Source organism: Phalangium opilio, unplaced genomic scaffold (genome assembly GCF_054372755.1).
Source record: "Phalangium opilio isolate 3A_F unplaced genomic scaffold, DU_Popi_V2 ptg000002l_1, whole genome shotgun sequence".
NCBI classification, from domain to species: domain Eukaryota; kingdom Metazoa; phylum Arthropoda; class Arachnida; order Opiliones; family Phalangiidae; genus Phalangium; species Phalangium opilio.
Genome location: NW_028324144.1, coordinates 2,893,040 through 2,917,594, shown reverse-complemented (window position 1 = coordinate 2,917,594; position 24,555 = coordinate 2,893,040). Strand labels below are relative to the sequence as shown.

The following is a 24,555-nucleotide window of genomic DNA, read 5'->3' as shown; positions in this document are numbered from 1 at the left end:
AAAAAAACTTTCTGAAAAGATGAAAATGATGAAGTCGATCTAATTATCGCCTCGTTCATCACGTCAAATTATCGTCACGCTTTTTAACATATAGTTAAATATTTTTATTCCGAAGTCTTGTAGGTATTGGAATGTGAATTTTTATTTATTATTTCTCAAGTCTAATTTTTTGAAAATACGGTGGAGGTTATAGTGTCAGAATAATGGATTTCATTTTTTAGTTTTAGATTAAGGATCCAATGGGTTTTTATAATCTTGTAATTATCTTGACACTTCAGGCTGCTGCATGGCCTTAATCTTATCGGAAACCCCCACGGCTCTCTGTTCTCTTCTTCATGCTTATCTATTTTGGTTTTTTTTTCTTGTGTTTTTTCGTAACATCCCCCCTTTCTAATTTCCGGGATTGTATTCAAAGTGATGGGTTTTAATTTTTAAAAGAGAGGATGAAATAGGGTTTACAAAGTTAGGCTTAGTTCGATGTTTTGAAGATTATTAAATACGATTCGTAAACTTGACGTTTGTTGGAGTTAGTGTCACGTTTGGGTTAGGCTTAAGGGTTTTTGAATTAGGGTTAAGTAGAGGTTGAATTAGGCTTAACCTTTTTGAATTGAGATTGAATTTGGCTTAATTCACTTCTTAAATCAGGGTTAATTTGAGTCAGGAACCTTTTGAATTAGAGTTGAGTTGAGTTTGAGTTAGGCTTAATGTTTTTGAATTAATATTAGGTAGAGATTGAGTTAGAATTAAATGGTTTTAAATTAGTTTAATAGGCTTAGTAATATTTTAATTTAGGGTTAAATTAACGATGAGTTAGGCTTAGTGTTTTGAATTAATATTAGGTAGAGATTGAGTTAGAATTAAATGGTTTTAATTTATGGTTAAGTAGACGATAAGTTATAGGCTTAACAAGTAAATTTTAAGATTTTAAAGAAATTTGTCTTCGAAAGGAAGTAAACTTAGTTTGATTCTCTATTTAACAATAAAAATGAGGTTGTACCCTTTTAAAGATTAAAGCAAATTTAATTATAGCTAAAAAAATTCATTCTTTTTTCTTTAATCTTCCATTTAACGAAGTCTCACGAAAAGAAAATCGTGTGGTTCGTTCGTTCGTTCGTTAAAACGTCCTGAATCCATTTCTCACGTTTTTCAGTGATCATTCATCAACTCGTAACTAGTTAACGAGAATTATATAAAAGTGTAACATGTGGTCCCGAAAAATTTTGTTCGCAGATTATAATTGATTTGTTAGTAACGTTCGTAACGATTACACCGCCGAACTTATTTTCATCGTTCGCGCTCGATTTGACTTTGAGCTCCCTCAATAGAACTTCTCCCGAATCCTCCTCCTGTTTCTCTTTTTGTAGGCCAATTTTAGATCGTATGACGTAATAAGTCTCTCCCATTCTCTCTCTCTTTCTACACACATTCTGTTTCTGTTCTCAGCGTGGGAAAAAGTCAACTTTTACAAAGAAGGAAATATTACAAACCCCCTGAACTATTCTATTGTTGTTTCCTTTTAACTTTCGCTTCTGTACTTCAATACGCGTCTCCCTACTCTGTCCTGCCCCCTGTCCTGCCCTTCCATGCATGGGTGGTGGATATGGGTTTTGGGATTTTGGGTTCCATCCAACCTTACTAGCTGAGCTGATAGATGCAAATCTAAGTAACTAAATCATTTTTTCCAAAAATACTTTTTTATGTTTTGTTCCCTATAGGTTTATGGGGTAGATTTTTAGTGTGAGAATATTATTAGTAAGTGTTCTTTATGAATCCACGGAGTTATCGCGACATATGACATGAATAATTTTAGTTACTTGGTTAATTAATTGTTAATGCCAACTAAATTTAAGTCGATTTATTCAAATAAGTTTGAGATTTCATACATAATTTTTAATTTGCACCTCCGACCAATCGCGTAACGCCCTGCCTTGTTAGGCCTAACACAATTCACGTGGCACGCTCAATATCTCGCGCCATTATTGTCAGTCACGTGACTCGCATCGCGCGCAATTTTTATCAAATCTCGCGCCTAAATTTCAGTCGACATGGACCGACGGGCCACGGGAATTGGTCAGGGGTGCAAATTTCAAATTATCGATGAAATCTCATTTAATTAATTTGAATTTTAAAATCACACTGAGGTATTATTTCCTGAATGTTTCACTATGCAGATTGGTCTTATAATTAGTAGAAGAATCGATATTAAAAATAATTACTTGGTTTTTCCTTGTCACCCTCCCTTTGAACATATTTAATTTCTTGTTTTAAGTTTTTTAATTTTTTGTTATCGATTGCTAATGTTTGTTTATTTTTCATTGTTTTTGTTTAGTTGTCCGCCGATGTACGTTGGTGAATACTGCCAACATTTGAACCCTTGCCATACTGGTCCCGGTCCACGATGTCAGAACGGAGGCACGTGCAACGTGGAGATGAGCGTGACTTCTGGCCCCACATTTTCGTGCACCTGTCCCGTGGGTTACTCGGCATCCCTGTGCGAAATCACGGTTCCCAACAGCTGCGACAGCGATCCTTGCCAGAACGGAGGAACTTGTACCTTGATTACCTTAAATAATTACACCTGTACTTGCGCTGCTGGCTACAGAGGTTAGTACACTATCAAATCAAGTACTTTTATTTTGTCTCCGATAAGTCCCCAAGGTAGACCCAGCGGTCCTTTAATTCCTAAAAAGTCCTGTATTTTTTAACCTGTCCTATATTATCCTATAATTTCATGAAAGGTCCTATAATATCCTATATTTTTTGACTTAGTCAAAGTTTTCGTATTGTTTAGCATCATATTTAGCTCTTTTTATCGAGATCACATGATTTGACTAGACACCGAAATTCCCATTTTTCCTATGAGGAATTTCAACCTTCACTTATGCATTATTGTGTTATGAGCCATTTAGGTTTATTTGCGTATTTTAGGCCTAACCGATTAACTTTTATTTAGGTCATCATTGCGAACTGGTGGACCATTGCGCTTCACAACCTTGCCGAAACGGTGCGGCTTGCGAATCTCTTAATGGGACGTACAAATGTAGTTGCGCCAAAGGCTTCAAAGGTCCGACGTGTACTCTGGACATAGACGAATGTCGACACAACCCGTGTTACAACGGGAAGTGCGTTAATACCGTCGGTTCATATCGATGTTTATGCGAAGATGGTTTCACGGGTCACGATTGCGAATCAAAGTACATTCCTTGCGATCCAAGCCCTTGCGAAAACGAAGGGACATGCAGATCGGTCGATCCACTCACCTACCAATGCGTCTGTCCGCCTGGTAAGGAATTTTTATTTTTTGTTAAATAACCATCTTTCGAGTTCCGGGGAAGTAGGGTTCACACGAGATTGGCTGGTTGGGTGGGTGTGGGGTGTCTAGGCCAGTATCTTAATAGAGTGACCGAGGGGATATTCACTCTTAAATGCACAGTGTACACTTAGTATGGGCCCGGGAATAATAGAGAGGGTAACAACTCGCCGATGTACTGTAATGTTCTTGGAGGATAGGGGTGAGATTGAGTAGTTATCTCCATAATACCTATAACGTAGCTTCGGTACAAGTTAATTCAGGAGAATTAGCGTCTTTTTTCAAATGGCGCTAGGCGGCAGCACTTACCAAAGGTAGGGTCGTGCGCGAGGTACTCTGGGACCAGACTTTCATTGCTACACATGCCACACCAAGATTTCTAGTCCATCTCGCCTTGGTTAAGCGCAATTGCTGTCTGTTAAGGATATGCCTATAAAGATTACTGTAATTCCTTTAAGGTACAGTTTACAAAAAAGTGAATGGCCCCTCGGGTGTAATTTCGACTGAACTGTAACATTCCATTCAACCTTCTTTACCCAACCAAGATTATTTTGAAATGTAGTTTAGACTTAGTGTCGTTGTACCCTACCCACCGCCGGGGACCCAGTATTCTCTTTCTTTAGTCTATACCCTCAGTTCCCGCGCACTTTTTCACGGGGTCTGGCAGCCAGTAGGTCGTGACCTTTTCTCTTTCATCGAATAGGGCGAGAAAATCTCCGACTTCCTGTGCTTGTGTTCCTCTTCCCATTCCCCGCCCCCCCCCCCTTAGTTTCTCTCTCTCAATCTCCCTCTCTCGCCCTTCCTCGGAAGGAGTGGAAATCCGAGAAGGTGGCTTGCCTAAGTTTTGAGTTTTCTGCGCGCCATATTGACATGTGGTCTTCATATGGGTTTCCTTACTCTTTAAAGGCCCCTTCAGACTAGAGTAAGAGCTTACGTTTCCGTCGGTCGCGTTGGTAGGGTCATTTCCCTACGCCAGAGCAGAAGACTTAAACGGAGTCGCGTATATGGTGTGATTTTTACAACCAAGACTTTTGAATACTAAAATATCTGCTCATCCAAAATTATAAACAAATACTGCACCAAGAATCCTATAAAACTTTTCATGTATCGTCTGCTAAAGCGTATAGCTAACTCGACGACGCGTCAGTAACTTGGGCACGATCGAGTGAGCTATGGCTAAGAAAATGCGCTAACTAACGAAACGAGGTGGCGCCATCTCAACAGTCACTGCCCGACGAAACTAACTGAAAACTTGTTTTCAAACTAAACCCGTGCACGAATCTTTTAATACGTAATAGTTGACACGTGGTCTAATTAAGTGAGCAAATCGATGATTTCACTGACGTTGAACCTAAAGTCTGAATGGGCCTTAAGGAACCCCTTGGATAAAAAAATTGCGCCACCGACCTTTAGGGAACCTATTATAAAACGGAATAGTGTGTACCCCACGCGGACCCCGAGACAACTTAAGCGATATAAATGAAGTTTAGCGGCTGTTGATGATGAATTCTTTTGCCCAATTTTTTTCTTGTCTTCTTTCCGTTTTAGTTTTGTGTTATGATTTAAATAAGCTTCCGCCCACGCTGTCTTCTATCTTTTCTTATTGGGTGCTGATGTCAACTCTTGAGGGTTTTAGAATTATGTCTTCTTCAGCTGTTAAATTTTTTATTTAAAATTATAAAAGTTGTGGTTAAGTGTCGTACTGTTTTTCTCTTAGTTGAAGTTGAAATGGTTCTTATGTTTAAAAGAAATTTGATTGACAATGGTTGCCGTTTAGGCGCTAAAGTGTTGGCTAAGTTAACGGTTGACAATAGTCAGGGGAATTCTGGGAAGTCAGGGAAACTTTAACGAATTTTGTTTTAGTTACTTCCAACTGTCCCAAGTTTAGCCTACAACCAATTAGGAGTCAGCAGGCATTCTATCAATGTTTTATATTTAAAGTTTTGTATTGGTGCAACGTTGATCATTGATAGATTAGACAAGGCTAAGGCGTACGGATACGCAATGGTAATTCTCGTTAGAAAGAAAGTAGTGTAGTGTTGTTGATCAGGTGCTAGCTGGGTTTTGAAATGATTGAAATTCGGGGGTCAGAGTGGAAAAAATTACCCATGCGCGAAGCGAGAGAAATTTGTTCTGTCCCCGGGCCACGTCAGTACCCCCAAAAAAGCCACTGGGGTTACCGTGTACCTAGTTTGAAATGGATTATGGTAACGCGTTGAGGGGTTGGACACTGCGAATTAGGTGTATGATTGGTTATAATCGTGGATATGTTGGTAACTGTCCAATCTCTCGGAATGTATATAAGATTTCATTTCTCATGGGGTCAGCGGTTAGGTCACCGTAAGGTCGTTAGTCCTGAAGGTGAGAAAACAAGTGTTTTTCAAGTTTTAAAAACAATCCCGGTTGTTTTTCAGAACAGTCTTATGGTTAGTTAGTTAGTTATTGATTTCCTTCATGTTGAATTTTGTTCTATATGTGTACGTTACATCTTGTAATATTTGGTTAATCCTTACTAAGAATCGCAAGCAAACCATCCCACTGTCCAGCCACACTTTATGGAACACCCCTGTATATAAATCTGTACTTGTTAGCGACTTAACCATCTGACTATAAGAGAGAACGACTCGAGTGTTAATGCACTTGAAACCAAGAGCTTCATAGGGAAAGAAAAAAAATGTAACCCTAACAAGTTAACAATGGAAAGCTATTGTTAAAATAATTTCTCGACTTCCCCCTTCTTCTAAATTTTTGATGTTTCCCAGACTTTTTCATAATAATTTATAACAATTTTCAAGGAAGGAAAAAATAGTATTTTTAAATGACTCTTAACACCTACGATCTCGATCTGGTTGGTCTGGCTAGAGAGTAGAGACCACCCCTTCATTTTACCATCATGAGTTTATAATATTTGAGTGTTTATATAAATAAATCAGGCATTGAATCATACCATTTGGAACCAGTACAAACTCGGGGTTTATATACTCCTGTTAATACTTAAATTTTAAAATATAGTCTATAATATATTAAACGAAAAAATACGTGTCTGTCCATCAAAGCCCACTCAGGTGTGTCATTGCCAAAATGGATTGAAGACTTTGGTTTACCGAAATTTATAAATTTAGGGTTTACATTTTTAAAACGTCAACTTTGATGGAACGAAACGAAAATTGCTTTAAATTTGGGTTGATGAAACCACGAATTGAAATTGTGTTATTTAGGATCTATAGAAAGAAATTGAAATCTATTTTTAAGTTTTTGTAATTCCAATTCTCCAATAGTGTCACTGTTTGAGTGGTTGCGCGAAGTTTTTGATTATTCATTCAAAGATGATTAACTCAGCCCCTATTTGATGTAGGTGAAAGTAATTAGTACCATTAGATAGAGGATTATTTGAGGTATTTTATACACAAGGGATTTACCAGGAATCGTGTCGAAGCCAGAGTTATGGTGTCCCAAAGTTAGTAAGCGTTCAGTTCCCAATACTTTGAACTAAACAGTATTAGTTTAGCAACTGAACAACAAGAAGACTCCTGTCATTTACATCTACATGGTGGAGGATTTTATGAAGTAGAAGGCAAGTGGGGGAATAAAGATGATTGGGTAATCGGAGGTCTGACGTTTTGTAGGAGGGGTTTATCCCTTACTGCCGGGTCCCTATAGAGTGGTACTAAGAGGGGAGGAGCTATGGGGTCGTGACGTCAAGATTGGTACTCTAAATTTTATGGCCTGAGCTGACGACTTCCAATATGGTTGCCAAAACCGAGGTAAGAGCTAGGAGGGTGTGACGTCACTAGGAAGTTCGTAGTAGCAGACTATAGAAGATGGGACAACTGGGAGAGAGATTTCTTTGTTCATATTGCAAAAGATAACAATACGGAAAGGTTACTTTATATGTAATCAGCAAGGAAATTAATTAAGATTAGAGTTAACTACGGTTCTGCTTTAATTTTGCTTGTAACGTTTCAAAATTAATTTTTCTCTGGTTGTACGCTATGAAGTAAAGAGAATTATGAAGCAAGGAAAGCCATGATAGAATTAGGGAACGGGGCAGGGAGAAAGAGAGAGCTAGGGTAAATTTGGCGTTTGGCATTTGGTGGCGGTGTTTTTATCATCCGCGTCCGGTCTCTGTCGTTTGTCACGCCTGGTAGGAGCCCATGCGTCGTTGCCCCTCTACTTTCCCATGCCCCGGCAGATAGGCTAAGTTCCTATGTTCCTAACGTCAGCTAGCGCAACTTTTTAGAATCCAGATGAGTTAGTTCCAACAACCAACCAAAATAACTTCCTCCCCCGCTACCCTCCCCCTCTCCCACCCGCTATAATTTGATACCCTTTTATAAAACAACTTCTTGAAACATTTTTCCTTCTCTCTCTCTCTCCACCACCATTTGGAGACGAAGCTACGCAAACTGTTACGCAACCCACAAATCCATTATAGGCCTAGTAGTAAAAAGTAAAATTCAGCGTAGCCACGCTGCCACAAACAGATTCTATGAGCTGTGTAGTATATTGAAACAAGATGGCCGGGCTTAGCGTTTGTCCTTGTGTCTACTACCAAGTGCAGGTTGAAGTTAGGGTAGACACGTGGTCAGGGTTTTTTTTAAAAAAGTGTTCCAATAAGGTCAAGGGTGTTTGTAGAAATTTAACTTAGTCAGGGAATTTGATTTTAGTGGGGAACATTTCTTGGGTTTCTATAAGAAAATTGCAATTTTAAACAGTGTTCCAACAGCATTACACCTTGCCATAAATATGTTTTATTTTTTAAAACTATTTCCAAAAGTTTACTTGGAATTTTATGATTTGAAAGTTATTTCAAATTGTGGTTGAAACATTTACTACTACTACTACTACTACAACAACAACAACGCTTAAGGTCAAACTAGTTAGTCATGAGAACACTATGGAATGAATGATATATCCTTTGTCTTTGACCATCTTGTTTTACTGTCTTGGCGCCCCTCACTCATCGCGGTGGATGGAAAATATGTAATTGGGCAAGGTTAATACACTCTAGTGTGTATGTTTTAATCGGAATGCGCCTGTCGCGTCCCGCGTCAGAGGTTATCTTCGTAACCAGTTGTCATTTCAACCCCCGTGTCAATCTTGTTCCAGAATTATTACTAGGCCTATTATTATTATTAATGTTGGGGGGGGGGGGTACTTGTTCTAGCGTCGTACTATTAAGCCTTAATTTGAATTATAATTAATGTTAGAAAAGAAATTTAAACCGGTATCCAATGATCTTGGTTAGTTATTGAACATTTAGGCCTACTACTAATTAGTAAGTTAAGATCTTGATTTTTTCGACGCCTTTGTCTTAACCCAAGATTACGTTCAGCAGCTTAGGGGGGTCTTAATTCCCACACTATTCTTAATTATTCTTGATTATCCAATTTATAACCCACTCCATACCTAATCATCCTCTCTTTGTTAAACCATGGATAGATTTAATTTTATAAGTAGGAATGGAGAACGGTTAGTATTTACTTCAGTCCGACTCATAGACCACCCAGCATAGAGTCCCTCCCTCCAACACGTAACGAAAAGTTTAAATTATCTTATTGACTCACTTAAACTATACGTTTTGATGACGTTGCTGACGGGGACGGCGAAAAATACGCAATTCCTTTTTACCTCTGTCGCTATGACCCGCCTCTTCTTTCATACCCCCCCCGTCCCGTGGAAGGGGGTCCGGGACGTTCACGCTCGCCCAGAGTACTCTGTTCTCCATTCCTACTTATAAAATTAAATCTATCCCTGATTTTACTCTTTGTTAAACCCTTAATTATGTTTTTAATTATTTTAATTTTATTCAATCATAATCTCGCAATAAAATTACAAAGGGGTCAGTTAGTTAATTTCGCAATTTTGTATCTTTCATTTTAAGGTTTTACCGGTACCAATTGCGAAACGAACATCGATGACTGTCCCGGTAACTTGTGTCAAAACGGTGCTACTTGCGTCGACGGTATCAACAGCTACACTTGCCGGTGTCCTCCCACCTACACCGGACCCTATTGCAGTAAAGACGTTGATGAATGCGCTCTGAGACCTTCCGTTTGCCAGAATGGCGCTACTTGTACCAATGCCGAAGGAGGATATACTTGTATTTGCGTCAACGGTTGGGCCGGACCCGATTGTAGTGACAATATTGACGATTGCGCCGGTGCTGCTTGCTTTAATGGGGCCACTTGCCATGATCGTGTCGGATCGTTTTACTGTCAATGCGCTCCTGGAAAAACCGGTAAGTACCTTGCAATCCTGTACAAGTCAAGGATTGTTATTGATCGGGGGGAATTGTTATTGATCGGGGGGAATTGTTATTGATCGGGGGGGAATTGTTATTGATCGGGGGGAATTGTTATTGATCGGGGGGAATTGTTATTGATCGGGGGGAATTGTTATTGATCGGGGGGAATTGTTATTGATCAGGGGGGAATTGTTATTGATCGGGGGAAAATTGTTATTGATCGGGGGAATTATTGATCGGGGGGAAAATTGTTATAGGTCATTGAAAACATGGGAAAGTCGAGGTCTAAGTTACTCTGGACTGTTATTAGACAAAACACTTCAGTTAAAACGAAGGTCATGTTTCCAATTAGTAGGGTCCTAATTAGCTATCAGCTATTTTTTATTATTGCTAAAATTTCTTTAAAATTAATAATAAGAAAAAAAAACATCGTAAAAATGGCTGTAGGTAATATTTCATGACTCAATGTATTAGAAAACAATTACCGCTATCGCTTTTCACCGTTATCACGAACTTACCAGGGTTCCCTTTACCTTTGGTATCGATGCCAGGTGACATTAGGAATTGAAATTCGTCGTATTTTCCCAGAAAAGTAATAATAATTTGAGAGAAAACGTTTTCGAACCTCTTATTAGAGGCGTTTTCGCCCCGAAGAACATTATATATTCCTTCGCGGATTCTCTAAGGCTATGAGTTTCCGGAGGAATGTTACGAATGGAGAGAGCTTTCTTAAAGAGATAGTCGCGTTTAGTTCCGACTACCATAACGTTTATGTAGTTTTAAACTTAAGAAAATTGTAAAAATTCAGCAACTAATTAGTTAAATTGAATATATTTTGAAAAACCGGAGGTCACGACCCTGAGGTCATATCGGTGTCGTTTTCAGGGAGTTCTATACTTCCTATAAAATCCTATATTTTTTAACCTGTCCCATATTATCCTATATTTTTTAACCTGTCCCATATTATCCTATAATTTCATGAAAGGTCTTATAAAATCCTATATTTTTGACTTGGTAGAAGTTTTCTTGTAATTTTTCATGAATTTTATCAAAATTCAACACTTTTATCGAGATTACATTTGACCAAAATTGCGGAGCTCGCTCAGGATTTTTTATATTAAATTATCTTTTAATTAAGTTCCTTTTTCAAAGTAAATTCAATTTAAAAATTTTTGTGATTCAAAATTATCTATTTTTATGTTACCATCCCTTTAATGACTTAAAAAAACATTTCCCACGACCCGAGTGTTTAATTTTTTAACAAATAATTGCAGGTTTATTATGCCATCTCGATGACGCGTGCGCCAGTAACCCTTGCCACGTCGGCGCCATTTGCGACACCAGCCCAATTGACGGCACCTACATGTGTTCGTGTCCGAACGGTTTCAAGGGTGTCGATTGTACCGAAGACGTCAACGAATGCGAGGAAGGTTCCCCTTGCGAACATAACGGAATTTGCGTCAACACTCCCGGTTCGTTTAGTTGCAATTGCACGAAAGGCTTTGCCGGACCCCGGTGCGAAATTAACATCAACGAATGCGATTCGAACCCGTGTCAAAACGATGGTACATGCTTGGACGAACGAGGTGGATTTCGATGCGTCTGTATGCCTGGTAAAGTACATTTTCATATTTTCTCACCGCAAATTACATACAAAATATTTAAACCTAATTATATTTAACAAGAACGCGAAGTTGTCCTTAACAAAGATTTTTTTTATTTAATGGGAGATTTCATATCGTATTTTTGTTATCATCGAGGGGCTAATCACTTTGTCTCTCTCTCTCTACACGGTTTATGTTATCATTTAGAGCTTTTAATTATTTGGTCATTCTGAAAACTTCGCGACGAGGTTGGCAGCAGGCAAAGTAACAGCCGAGTGACTGGCCCCTCGGTTTTTAACCTCCCTTTCCCCCCCTTCATTTGTTTTTCAAGAAGAAACCGAAACCTGTTTCGTTTTGTTCAAAAGTCTTGACATTTGGGTGGGGTGAATCTCTAATTTTGCGTTACGGAATTTTTAATGTCAAACCTATTAAGAGATTAGTTGTTTTGTTTGGAGTATGGGATAATCATGGATATTATAAATATGTTCCCTGAAAAAGTAATCAGGGAACGATATAAAAAAAATCGTCCGTAGAACCAGCTTCGGTTCTACCAACCTTAAGTCAAAAAATTTAAACAATTTCATCTTTACTGGTCCTCTTGAATATTTTATGAACTGCATATCTTCATAAAAGGGTGGTTCCTCGTTTAAAAACATTTTTCTTCTTTTTTTCTGGCTCATAATTTAAAATTTTATAAACTATACATACATTTTGCGTGGGTTAATTTTTTTTTTTTAGATTAAAGTCTGGCCCCAATCTTTTTAAAAGACAGTTCACGCTCCATTAGGCTTAGGAATGCTTTTTTAATTGAATTAATAAATAAAAATGTTTAATTATATCAAGGCAAAAATTAATTTCTTTTAAAAGTCTAGTCTACGATACAAATTTAAAAATTTTAAAAAAGATTGTCCGAAATAATAAGTTTTAGTACCCGGTTTTGTTCTGGGAAGTAAATTGGCTCGAGTTAAGTTTGTGTACTGTGTGTGTAGTGGCATGGTTTTTGTGGAAGGCGAAGAAGAAATGATTTCGCTTTGAAAGTAGATAAACCAGTTTGACCAGCGGGCCTTTGCTTGTACGCGAAGGGGATTATGGTTTGCTGCGTTATGATGTTATGTATGGTATGGGCTATGAGAAATTACATTTTGAGATTCCCCCTCCTGCTAGGCCTAGGTCTTAGTAGTAGTAGTACCTGGGACTATGGATGGGAGAGTCGAGATTGCTCTGGATGGTTTTTAGGGTGGGTTGAAACTTGAAAGAAGTCTCGAAGACTGGTTGGTATATACCATCGTGGAAGATGTTTTTCTCTCTCTATCTCTCCCATTGCGTTCTGCAAATGGTGGTGGTTGTGGTGGTGGTACATACGCCGCCGCCTTTTGCCTTTTAAGAAGTTCATCTTATCAAAAAATTCTTAAACCCTTCGCCCTTTTTCTTCAAACCTGGGAGGGTTAACTGGAAGTTATCAGTACTTGGGTCAGAATTAGAAGATATAATAATTCCTCTCTTTGAGAGAAGTGTACCACATGATTCTTTCCAACGTCATAGCAAGGTCGCTAAACCGAATCACATACGCTATGCGATAAATAGTTCCTAGCTCATCATTACTCTATTAGCTCTGCTTAACTATTTGCCAAGGTGCATGCATGCATGCGCTTGTTTATTTTTGTCCCACGTCAAGACGATCAAGGTTTGTATCTACTTGATTGCTGAGGATTTAGTAAACACCAAACAGTTATAGAATTCACCCTAGCACGGTGATGCGATGTGCCCATCTGAAGTTTGATGAGCGGGAGAGCAAACAAAAAGGGGTCCTTCGTCTGGGAAGAATCATGTTACATAACTGAAGGATACAGAGTGTCATCCTTCTTATATTATCCCCTTCTGATACGAGGGTGTATTGTGTTTTGATAATTTCTGTTTAATCTACTTTAAATCTATTCTGTTTGTTACTTGGCCCTCCTCGGGAGATTCGAAAAAGCATTTGTGTTTAATGTGTTTAATATGAATCCGGGTTTCACCGGCCGACAACCTTTGGGGAGGATTTTTTTATTTTTGAATTTCTATTATATGGGGGAGTGGGAAAGTTAGGTACGTTCAGTAACCATGCCAAGTATAAATTATTTTTTATATATATTTAACAAAAGCTCAACTTGTATTGAACGAGAAAGTTGAAATAGCAATTTTCTTAAGATACCATACCACTCCACCACCTTTTATTCCTTTTTATTAAAGATACAATCGCTTTAAATCGAAAACAAGTTTGATTAAATTTGTTGTACCTTATTGCCATAGTGTTTTTGTACAAAGTACTACTGCCTAGAGAATATTGATTTGTTAAAGGTTAAGGGTTTAGTTTTAATGGTGAATCATTTGTTTATCTAAAGGTTTTACCGGTACCCATTGCGAAGTAAACATCGATGAGTGTTATTCGAATCCTTGTTTGAACTCCGGAATATGTCAAGATATGATCAACGGTTATCGTTGTTCTTGTCGTACTGGTTTCTCCGGACGAACGTGTGAATTAAACGAAGATGATTGTCAAAGTAGGCCGTGTCAAAATGGCGGTACTTGCACGGACGCCGTGGCACGGTATTCCTGTATCTGTCCTCAAGGTTTCACGGGAACTAATTGCGAAACTAATATCAATGATTGTCAAAGTTCGCCCTGTCATCACGGTGATTGTATCGACGCTACGAACACTTTTACTTGCAATTGTCATCCTGGTTATACCGGTACACTGTGTCAAACGCAAATCAACGAATGTTTGAGTAACCCTTGTCAACATGGCGGTTTTTGCGACGATCTCATTAACGGGTATCAGTGCCGGTGTCGGTCCGGTACTTCTGGAACGAATTGCGAACATAACGTTAACGAATGCTTCAGTAATCCGTGCAGAAATGGCGCTACTTGCGTGGACGGTATCAATACTTACAGTTGTAAATGCGAACCAGGTTTCACCGGTACGCATTGCGAAACGAATATCAACGAATGCGCCAGTAACCCGTGTGCCAACGGAGGAATTTGTACCGATCTTATTGATGGTTTTAAGTGTATCTGTCCTCGAGGGTATTACGACGCGCGGTGTCTATCGGACGTCAATGAATGCTACAGCAATCCTTGCGTCAACGGCGGAACGTGCGAAGACGAAGTTAATCGGTTCATTTGTCATTGTCCTCAAGGGTACGGCGGACATCGCTGCGAAATTGATATTGACGAGTGTCAATCGAACCCTTGTCAACACGGCGGTAGTTGCAGGGACGGTTTAGCTAGCTACGCTTGCGCTTGTTTGCCCGGGTACAGCGGACATAATTGCGAAACTAACGTTGATGATTGCGCCAGTAGCCCTTGTTTAAGTGGCGGTTCTTGTATCGACTTGGTCAACAGTTACCAATGCGTATGCGACGTGCCTTACACTGGACGAAACTGCGAAGTTGAATTAGATCCTTGTAGCCCGAACAAATGCAAAAACAACGCCAAGTGCATTCCATCCTCAAACTACTTGGATTTTGCTTGTACTTGCGAATTGGGATTCACTGGTACGTAAAAGTTAATTGCCGACTAATGTGGTTAAAATCTACTTATTGCTCTTTAACAATTATTTAATGTATCACTTGTTTTTTTTTTCTTTTCCTTTCGTAGGACGTCTTTGTGACGAAGACATAGATGAATGCGCCATTTCTTCGCCTTGCAGAAACGGAGCGACGTGCGTCAATACCAATGGGTCCTATACTTGTAATTGCGCCAAGGGTTACGAAGGCCGTGATTGCTTGATTAACACTGACGATTGTGCTTCGTGTAAGTATTTATTTCAATAATATTTCTTTGTATCCATTAAATGAAGGGAAAATAGAAGAAAGTACAATACTTGGGTCAAAATTTAACTTTAGCCCGGCTTTCTAATTCTACCTCGTTTGAGTGTCATCCTGTTTTTTATCCCCCTAAAACTTTAAGTAGCCATTCAAGGGGCTAATGTGTTTAGATAATGTGATTTTGGAAAGTGGTTCTGTTCAAGGGATTCGGGAGAATGAGCCGCTCCTCGTCCGTGGCCTCATAGCCTGATTAAAATCAGTAGTTATATGAATTGCGTAAATGTTCTTCTTCCAGTTCCCTGTCAAAACGGAGGTACTTGCTTGGATGATATTGGAAAGTATAACTGTATGTGCGTTGATGGTTTTGGAGGCGAACATTGCGAAGACGATAGCAACGAATGCGCTAGCAATCCCTGCCAAAACGGGGCTACATGCAACGATTACGTTAATAGCTACACTTGCACTTGTACTCTGGGTTTCAGCGGAACTAATTGTCAAACGAATGACGAGGATTGTACCACCAGTTCCTGTATGAATGGAGGCACGTGTTTGGACGGAATTAATAACTACACCTGTCAATGCAGTCCCGGTTACACTGGCTCCAATTGTCAGTACCATATCAACGAATGCGATTCCCAACCTTGTCTCAGCGGAGCCACTTGCGTCGACCACGTCGGTTATTATACTTGTCATTGCCCGTTCGGTTTTACCGGTCCTCAATGCAAGACCTTCGTTGATTGGTGCAGCACCAACCCTTGTATGAACGGCGCCACTTGCAAGCAATTGAACAACACCTATCGATGTACTTGTCAACCCGGTTGGACTGGAATGCTTTGCGACGTATCTATGGTATCGTGCTCCGACGCGGCTCTTCAGAAAGGAATTGACGCTAACCACTTGTGTAAAAATGGAGGGACTTGCGAAAACATCGGAAATAGTCATCGTTGCATTTGTCCGGACGGTTACGAAGGCAGTTATTGTCAAACGGAAATTAACGAATGCGCGTCACAACCTTGTCAAAACGGAGCTATGTGTAACGATCTTATCGGACAGTATAGTTGCGATTGTTTACCCGGTTTCCAAGGATTGAACTGCGAGTTCAATATTAACGATTGCGACCCAAACCCTTGTCGAAACGGAGGAACGTGTCACGATCTAGTCAACAAGTTTGTTTGTTCTTGCCCTCACGGAACTTTGGGAATTCTTTGCGAAATCAATGTGAACGAATGTTTCGAGGGAGCTTGCCATCATGGCGGAACTTGCATCGACAAGGTTGGTGGATTCGAATGTCAATGTCCTCCTGGTTTCGTCGGACCCAGATGCGAAGGAGATGTCAACGAATGCCTCTCAAGTCCTTGTCAAGAACACGGGACTCAAGATTGCGTGCAATTAGTTAACGACTACCGATGCGATTGTAAGAATGGTTTCATGGGAAGACACTGCGAAACCAAAGTCAACTTCTGCGCTTCCAATCCTTGTCTTAACGGAGGCGGATGTACCAATACTCTACAAGGACACAAATGCGTCTGTACCGATGGTTTCTGGGGAGAAAATTGCGGTTATACCAATACGACTTGCGCCAGTAGTCCTTGTAGAAACGGAGGTCAATGTCATCCTCATAGACACGGTTACGTTTGCAAGTGTCCCAGAGGATCCAAGGGCAAGCATTGCGAATCCGATACTTACAACGATTGCGTGTCTTCTCCTTGTTATAACGGAGGAATCTGTTTCGATCGAATCGGCACTTTCGAATGCGAGTGTCCGCCCAACTGGAATGGAAAGAATTGCGAAGCCTTTGACGAAAACTTTCCAGGAGGTTTTGGCACCGCCGTCTATTCGGGAACCGTCCCTCAAAAATCATTGGAAGAGGAACGAAAAACATGCGACATAAACAACTGCGATCAAAAATCGGGAAATCGTATATGCAATGAAGAGTGTAATAGTTTGGCGTGTAACTTTGACGGAGGCGATTGTTCACTTGGTATCAATCCTTGGATGAATTGCACCGCGGCCATAAATTGTTGGGATGTCTTCAAAAACAACGAATGCAATATTGAGTGCAACAATATGGACTGCCTCTTTGATGGTTTTGACTGCAGACAAACGCTGTTATCTTGCAAGTAAGTAACGTTTTTATTTACTACGTATCTCGCTGACAACTGGAATTAAGGTAAGGCAAACTAAACTAATTTGTTTCTGAAACTTACAGTGAACACTATGATACTTATTGTATGCAAAATTACGGGAACAATAAATGCGATTATGGGTGTAACAATGAAGAGTGTAATTGGGACGGCTTGGATTGTGAAACGGAACCAGCTCAACTTGCTGACGGAACACTTTTCATTCATCTCTTAGTCGAAGAACAGGAATTTTTGAACAACACCGTGTCCTTTTTAAGAAACATCGGACACGCTTTAAGAACCAATGTGCGTTTCAAAATGAACAGAACGTCCGGTTATCCCATGATTTCTCGCTATAACGAAGCTGAACTGCCATACGAAATTCATCCAAAGATGGGGTAAGTCCTTCATTCATTCATTCATTTAATTTTAGCACCATTATCCGTTTGTTATAGTTATAGTTTTATTTAAACTTAACTTGAACCACGATTTATTGCAGCACCATCGTGTACTTGGAGATTGACAACAGACGATGCTCCAAGTCGTCCAACAGTGAATGTTTCCAATCGGTTTCCAAAGCTGCTCAATACCTAGCCGCGGCTCACGCCCGACACGCTCTTGGTCCAGAATTTCCATTCCAAGTCATCAGAGGCCTCGAAGACAATGTCCAAGATAAGGAAAAGAGCGAATACTCCAATGTGGTGTACTTCGTCATCGGTGTAATATCAGTCGTGGTTGTTGGACTTCTGTTCGGTGTTTTGGTGAATACTCACAAGAAAAGAGCTAGAGGAATTACGTGGTTCCCGGAAGGGTTTTTAAGGACCAATAGTGGCCAGAGACGACGTTCGAGGCGAAGAGGTCCTGATGGACAAGAAATGAGGTTGGTACCTTTTTGACAATGTTTTCCATTAACATGTTTTGATATCATTGGGCTTGTTATCTTAAAGAGGGAGTTATTTGTTTGTCAAAATTTAATTAATTAATTAATTAAAAGAATTATGACCCATTTTATGAACTCAACTTTTCAGTTTGGGCAACTTCCTACAAGATGGTTTCAGGACTGAAAGGTTGGTTTCATAAAACATGGGTTTTTATTTATACCTTCAGAACGTTTTTAAGCATCTCATGACTCGGGTTAGAAGCCAGGGAATAACACTTGGTATAAATGTTATCCTACAGAAACATCAAAAACCAATTACCTCCCACCCATTTGGATGCCAATGACAACAACACGTTACCTCAAGACTCTGGTCAATGGAGCGATGACGATCAAGCTGACCATCCTCCGTTAAAACGCATGAAGAGTGACAAGTCTCCTGACTCTAGTAACTACGGAGATAACCATACCATCATGACTACCGCCGATTATGACGATAACGATCCTCGACCATGGACTCAACAACATTTGGACGCCGCCGATGTTAGGAACCCAGATATTTTGGCCTTGACTCCTCCTCAGGGAGATGGTGATCTCGATCATGGCAACGTGGATGTACAAGGACCAGCCGGGTTTACTCCCTTAATGTTGGCGTCTTTCCGAGGCGGTGGTTTGGACACTGGCGAAGATGAAGAAGATGACGGATCAGTCAGCATGATTCAAGATTTATTGATGCAAGGAGCCAAGATTAATATGACTACTGAGCGAACTGGAGAATCTTCCCTTCACTTAGCCGCGCGTTATGCCAGGGCTGACGCGGCCAAACGTCTTTTAGACGCTGGTGCTGACGCCAATGCATCGGATAATACTGGAAGGACTCCTTTGCACGCTGCCGTAGCTGCCGATGCCCAAGGCGTTTTTCAGGTAATTTTCATTCAGGGTTCATTCTTCATTCATTATGTTTTAACTAAGGCCTAACGTTTCAAGGGTTCATTCTTCATTCATTATGTTTTAACCAAGGCCTAACGTTTCAAGGGTTCCTTCTTCATTCATTATGTTTTAACTAAGGCCTAACGTTTCAAGGGTTCCTTCTTCATTCATTATGTTTTAACCAAGGCCTAACGTTTCAAGGGTTCATTCTTCATTCATTATGTTTTAACTAAGGCCTAACGTTTCAAGGGTTCATTCTTCATTCATTATGTTTTAACCAAGGCCTAACGTTTCAAGGGTTCATTCTTCATTCATTATGTTTTAACCAAGGCCTAACGTTTCAAGGGTTCATTCTTCATTCATTATGTGTTAACCAAGGCCTAACGTTTCAATCTCGATCTTTGTCTTCAAATAGATTTTGCTTCGAAATCGTGCCACCAACCTAAACGCTCGAATGCACGAAGGCACAACACCCCTTATTTTAGCCGCCAGAGTTGCCATTGAGGGCATGGTGGAAGATCTCATTAATGCCGAAGCTGACATCAATGCGGCTGATGATCATGGTAAAACCGCGCTTCATTGGGCAGCAGCTGTGAATAACGTTGACGCGGTCAGGGTTCTACTTAGCCACGGAGCTAACAGAGATGCTCAAGACAATAAAGAAGAAACTCCGCTGTTTTTGGCAGCCCGTGAAGGAAGTTATCAAGCGGCTAAGATTCTTCTTGAAAATTACGCAAATCGGGATATAACTGATCACATGGATCGGTTACCGAGGGACGTTGCTTTAGAGCGCATGCATCACGATATCGTTCGTCTTATAGACGAATACGTGCCACCGAGTCAGCAGATGTCTAACGTGTCTAACGCTACTATCGGTTCCCCCGGGCTAATAGGACCTCCTTCCGTGTTAGGCTCCATGAAAAATAAGTCTAAAAAGAGGCCTAAAATGAACGCGGTCGGTATCATTGGGGCAAACGGAGATATGATGATGCCGGTCAATGAAGGCGGTGGTGGTAGTACCAGGAGGAAACCATCCATCAAGAAGAGAAAAGAACCACCGCCACCAGTGATGGTACAAGGGATGGAAGGATCCATGACGCTATCTCCGGTCAATTCTCTAGAATCCCCTGGTATGGGTTGCGTTGATGGAACACCATCACCTTTAAGTTCGTCCGGAGCTTACAACGGGCATTTGGGAATATCTCACCCCAATTTGGCCAACTTGGACCTGGTTAACGCTTGCCAACAGCAAATGGGACCGGGGAAAATGCTCTCTCCTTATAATGACGGAAGTCATATGGGTTACCAAGGCCCCATGGACCATTTAACCGGAATGGGTGGTAACGGAGGCCAAATGTATTTAGGGGCAGGCGGAAATTTGATGGCTCATATCAACGCTCAGCAAAATCAGTCTCAACAACAAATGAAAGCGCATCACCCTCGTCAAAACTCAATGCCTGGTGGTATGAGTAACGGAGGAGTGACGACGCCTCACATTCCCTCCTCTCATTCCTATACAGTATCTTCTCCCGCTAAACAACGACCATCATTGCCAACTTCGCCCACTCACATGGCCGTTATGAGGGCGGCTCATCACCAAAAACAACTGCAACAACAGCAGCAACAACAACAACAACAGAGTGCCAATCAACCCCCTCCTCCTCCACCACCCGCTTACGAATTCCCGTCATCCATGACGGACCTTCAAATGCTCTTGAGTGGTGGTGGTGGCGGAAACAATATGGGTGGACAGAAAAACCCTAATTCGCACAACGCTCCTTATCCTCATCATTACCATTATCCCACACCCCCTTCCCAACATAGCCACGGTGGTTCCGAAGCTACCCCTCAACATTATTTACATCCACCGGAAACATACTTGACCCCTTCACCCGAATCACCCGGACAATGGTCTAGTTCTTCACCCCATTCCGCTCAATCGGACTGGTCGGAAGGAATCTCTAGCCCTTTGGGCCCCGCTAACGCTCATCATTTATCCGCGTTAGACCAACAACAAAATCACGTTGGTAACGCGAGTAACGGACTAAATCAGCAATCTCAAAACGCCCATGGACCCCAAGAAGCGGTTTTCATTTGAACGCGCGGCGTTGACTTTCATATTAGGAAATAAAAGAACGCTATAGATTGCGATGTTATATAAAAAAAAAAAAAATAAGATTTTCGCCGTGAAACCGCGGCTGTGTATACATCGACTCCGTATTATATATTTTAATAATAATAATAAGTATAAGACCTTTGTTTTAGAAGAACTTTTGATGAAATCTTAACCCTCGTACAAACATTTAAGCCTTTGCAAAGAAAAGTAATTTAAGCCTTTGCAAAGAAAAGTAATATAAGCCTTTGCAGATTATGTTGAACTCATCAATGAGTCGTGGGGGTTTGAACTTTGAACTCGGTAGGGTTGACCCTTTTTTTGAAGGGACGAAACAAAACGTAAAAAGGCTCAGACCAATATCAACACTAGAATTATTGTATTTATTGAAAAAAAAAAATTACTTTTTGTTTCATATATCGCTTGAACAATGTTTTTTTTTTTTAGAAATCTCAACGAAAGTAAGTATTTAGATTTTTTCCAAGCGTGAAAATAATTAGTTAGTTTCAAATCGAAACTAATTGGATTTCTATTAATATTAATTAATTCAGATATAATAATCTGATGACGTGTCTTTAGATTTTTTTCTATCTCAAAATTAAATAGTCTTTTTTTTCACTTCTCGCTAAGTGTTCTTACCATCCATTAGTGTTCTTAATCCCGATCCCGATGTTTTTAAATAAAACTAATTTTATATGTAATTAAATCAAAAAGTGCCTAAGGGTTTTATTATAAAAGTAAATTTAAATTAAAATTTACCGTTAATCTTTTTTATATATTTTTCTACTTAACCCTAACGTTGTTTTTTTTTCCTCCCGCTTTACAAATGTAAATTTTTGGACAAAAGCGAGCGCGTGTCCAAAGGGTTTGTAGTAGCTCTAAATACAACGTTATTTCATATTTCGCTCGGGTTGAAATGCCAACGTTACCAAGTTCAAAATTAAAAGTAAATAAATTGCCCAATTTTTGTATAAAGTTTAAAACAAAAAGGAAGAAGGATCATTTATCCATCAGAAGAAGTATTTTTTTCTCTCCCCCAAAATACTGTAAAGTTTAATCGAAAAAAGAAAGAAATTCATGCCAATATATTTTGTGAACAAATTATTTTTTGTAAGGTTTGTACTCGACAGAAACAAAAAATAAATTCTGTACCTTTTTATACATAAACATTGTGTTCTCGTCCTAAATTTCACGTATTTATGTGGAGTGTTTGAATATCTCTCTCACCTGTATAAAAATGAATGTCTGTAGGGCCTATGTTTCTTTGTTTGTCCATCGTGCGTTTCTATACCGTTCATAGGATTAGGACCAAATGTCTGTGAGTTTTTTTTTTGGATTGGTTTCAACGCAATTGGATTCCATAGAGGGTCCGCGGTAAGGATATGTTTAATCAGGGTTTTTTTTTTCAGCATCAGGATGATGGGTGGTAACTGGTAAGATGCGTAACTGTGGAACGTTTCTCAGCTGGTGGGACGCTAGAAAATGGGGGAGGAATACACGGAAAAATGGCGGCATAGGTAATAAAGATTTCTTGATTCGTCTGACGTAGACAGCCCGCCATTTTCCGAGTATTCTTACCCCATTTCTAGCGTCCCACTGAACCTAAGTCGTTCCCGAGGGGGTAGACACTTTGGATCTCTGTGTACACCTGACTTAAAAAGAGTTCAGCTTTGACAGTGCATTGAGTTCAAAGCCTTCGGAACTCAGAGTTCAGCTTTGACAGTGCATTGAGTTCAAAGCCTTCGGAACTCAGAGTTCACCTTTGACAGTGCATTGAGTTCAAAGCCTTCGGAACTCAGAGTTCAGCTTTGACAGTGCATTGAGTTCAAGACATATTGTACACCTGAGTTCTCAAGTGTCTACCCCCTCGGTCGTTCCACACCATGCCGATTTTTTCTAAGATTACGCATCATCCTTGGTTTCAGTTTATGAGTAATCAGGGAAGGAAAGATGTTTTGGGAGGTGACCCTAGGGGTCAAGTCACCTTCCGCGGACATCGGGCAGTCGGCACCTATCGCGTTTTATCGCCGACATGTGTCGTATTCCCGAGGGGGAAGACACTTGAGAACTCAGGTGTACAATATGACTTGAACTCTATGCACTGTCAAAGCTGAACTGTGAGTTCCGAAGGATTTGAACTCTATGCACTGTCAAAGCTGAACTCTTTTGAACTCAGGTGTACACAGAGATCTAGAGCGTCTACCCCCTCGCGTATTCCCTCAAACTTGGCCTACACACTCACGACTAACTTGTTACCGACTAGCCTATTACTGTGTTCCATTGGCTGCTAGCAATTTGCAACCATGAAGCAATTATTATTAATCCTTCTAGTCTGAAAGCTAAGGGAGCTAACAGTTCTGACCCTGAAACGTCACACCCTTCTATCTCTTACTGGAGTGTCATCCCCCCTAACGGTTGGAAACAGTATTCTACGCGCAAAAATGCCAACCAGAGAGGGGGCTGCGTGACGTCAGACTATCTCTTCCCCCTAGCCAGTTGTTAGCTCCATATTGTTAAGTAGAAAACTATGTGGCTACTATTGTATGAAAGGACAAACTCAGTTGGTATGAAAATAATATTTATTTGTAATGATTTATTTACAATTAATGACAATTAATTTTGGTTTTATCTATTTCATTATTTGTAAAAGGATGAATAATATTCTTCTTCCAGCTCGTAAAGTTCCGCAGCGACGTCATCCCGTAATGACATTAGTTTGTTATCACACTCGGATTGCATAGCTCTGTAGATGTGAGTCTTTTTGGATATGGCCTCATTCACTGAGGGAAAGTCGTTCAAGATCAGGTATTGTTTAATGTCAGAGATCAGTTTCATCAGAGATTCAGCAGCTCGAACCTAAAGAGTTTTAGAATTATGGTTTTGTAAGGAACAACTAAGGTAAACCCAATTATCTAAATTAATTAGTTTTGAGTTCCCGTTCCTTTTAAGATTGCTCTCAGCACAGCCCTCACTTACTATATTAGCGGCTCTGACATTCATCTCATACTGGTCATCAAGGGCATGCAAAATTCGACCAACTTGCCCATCTTCTTCAGGATTAACCCGTACTAGTTTAATTATTTCCAAGAAGTTTTCGGTAATTGATTTAACTGAATCTTTTAATTGCTGATTATATGATTTTAATAAAGCTTCTTTAGACCTTCCAGTAGTCGCCGACATTTTTCAACCATTGCCTACGTTAATCAAGGCCTGTGCGCGGTAGTTTCGAAGGGGGCGACTTGGACCGAAACGCGCGCGAAAAATTTCAGGGATGCCAGATTGAAAACCTTCAACCCGCCAAAATCAAATTGGAAACAAGCCCAAAAAACCGCCAATCTATATTTCGAAAAGAAGCCCAAAAACTGGTTAAGATCTGAACAATCCAGCCCAAAAACAAGCCAAAAATTTATCGTGAAAATTTGGAATTAGTTTTTCTTTTAGAAATTTCAATGCATATTACATACTGACACCATTTTTAAAACCCAAAACAAAATGAAACCACTTTTTTTAACCATAAATTGACGAATTATAAGCTACACAAATGG

General features: G+C 40.0%; 2 protein-coding genes across 3 annotated transcripts in view; one reads left to right on the top strand and one right to left on the bottom strand.

Annotated features, from left to right (window-relative positions):
- Positions 1 to 22,177, top strand: part of N (neurogenic locus Notch protein) — a 69,904-nt gene extending 47,727 nt beyond the window's left edge. The window contains exons 3-14 of one of the 2 annotated variants that reach the window (XM_089839425.1): positions 2,330 to 2,604; positions 2,954 to 3,283; positions 9,195 to 9,551; positions 10,832 to 11,170; positions 13,543 to 14,694; positions 14,798 to 14,953; positions 15,263 to 17,087; positions 17,177 to 17,488; positions 17,590 to 17,970; positions 18,119 to 18,157; positions 18,270 to 18,891; positions 19,313 to 22,177. In XM_089839425.1, the coding sequence (XP_089695551.1) occupies positions 2,330 to 2,604; positions 2,954 to 3,283; positions 9,195 to 9,551; positions 10,832 to 11,170; positions 13,543 to 14,694; positions 14,798 to 14,953; positions 15,263 to 17,087; positions 17,177 to 17,488; positions 17,590 to 17,970; positions 18,119 to 18,157; positions 18,270 to 18,891; positions 19,313 to 20,995 (7,471 nt within the window). In that variant the 3' untranslated portion in view covers positions 20,996 to 22,177. The remainder of the gene's footprint in view (positions 1 to 2,329; positions 2,605 to 2,953; positions 3,284 to 9,194; positions 9,552 to 10,831; positions 11,171 to 13,542; positions 14,695 to 14,797; positions 14,954 to 15,262; positions 17,088 to 17,176; positions 17,489 to 17,589; positions 17,971 to 18,118; positions 18,158 to 18,269; positions 18,892 to 19,312) is intronic. The other variant, XM_089839506.1, reaches the window with a different exon arrangement.
- A 1,394-nt stretch (positions 22,178 to 23,571) lies between these two features.
- MED22 (Mediator complex subunit 22) lies at positions 23,572 to 24,222 on the bottom strand. Its single transcript, XM_089839225.1, has 2 exons — positions 23,987 to 24,222; positions 23,572 to 23,866 (listed from the first exon to the last, which is right to left on the bottom strand). The coding sequence occupies exons 1-2, from the start codon at positions 24,188 to 24,190 to the stop codon at positions 23,648 to 23,650; spliced, it is 423 nt and encodes a 140-aa protein (XP_089695351.1). The 5' UTR covers positions 24,191 to 24,222; the 3' UTR covers positions 23,572 to 23,647.
- Between the last annotated feature and the right edge of the window lie 333 nt (positions 24,223 to 24,555).

Coding starts and splice junctions, on each gene's coding strand:
- MED22 (XM_089839225.1), bottom strand. CDS start 24,190: ATGTCGGCGACTACTGGAAGGTCTAAAGAAGCTTTATTAAAATCATAT. Junction 23,867..23,986: donor ATGTCAGAGCCGCTAATATA/GTAAGTGAGGGC, acceptor AAAACTCTTTAG/GTTCGAGCTGCTGAATCTCT.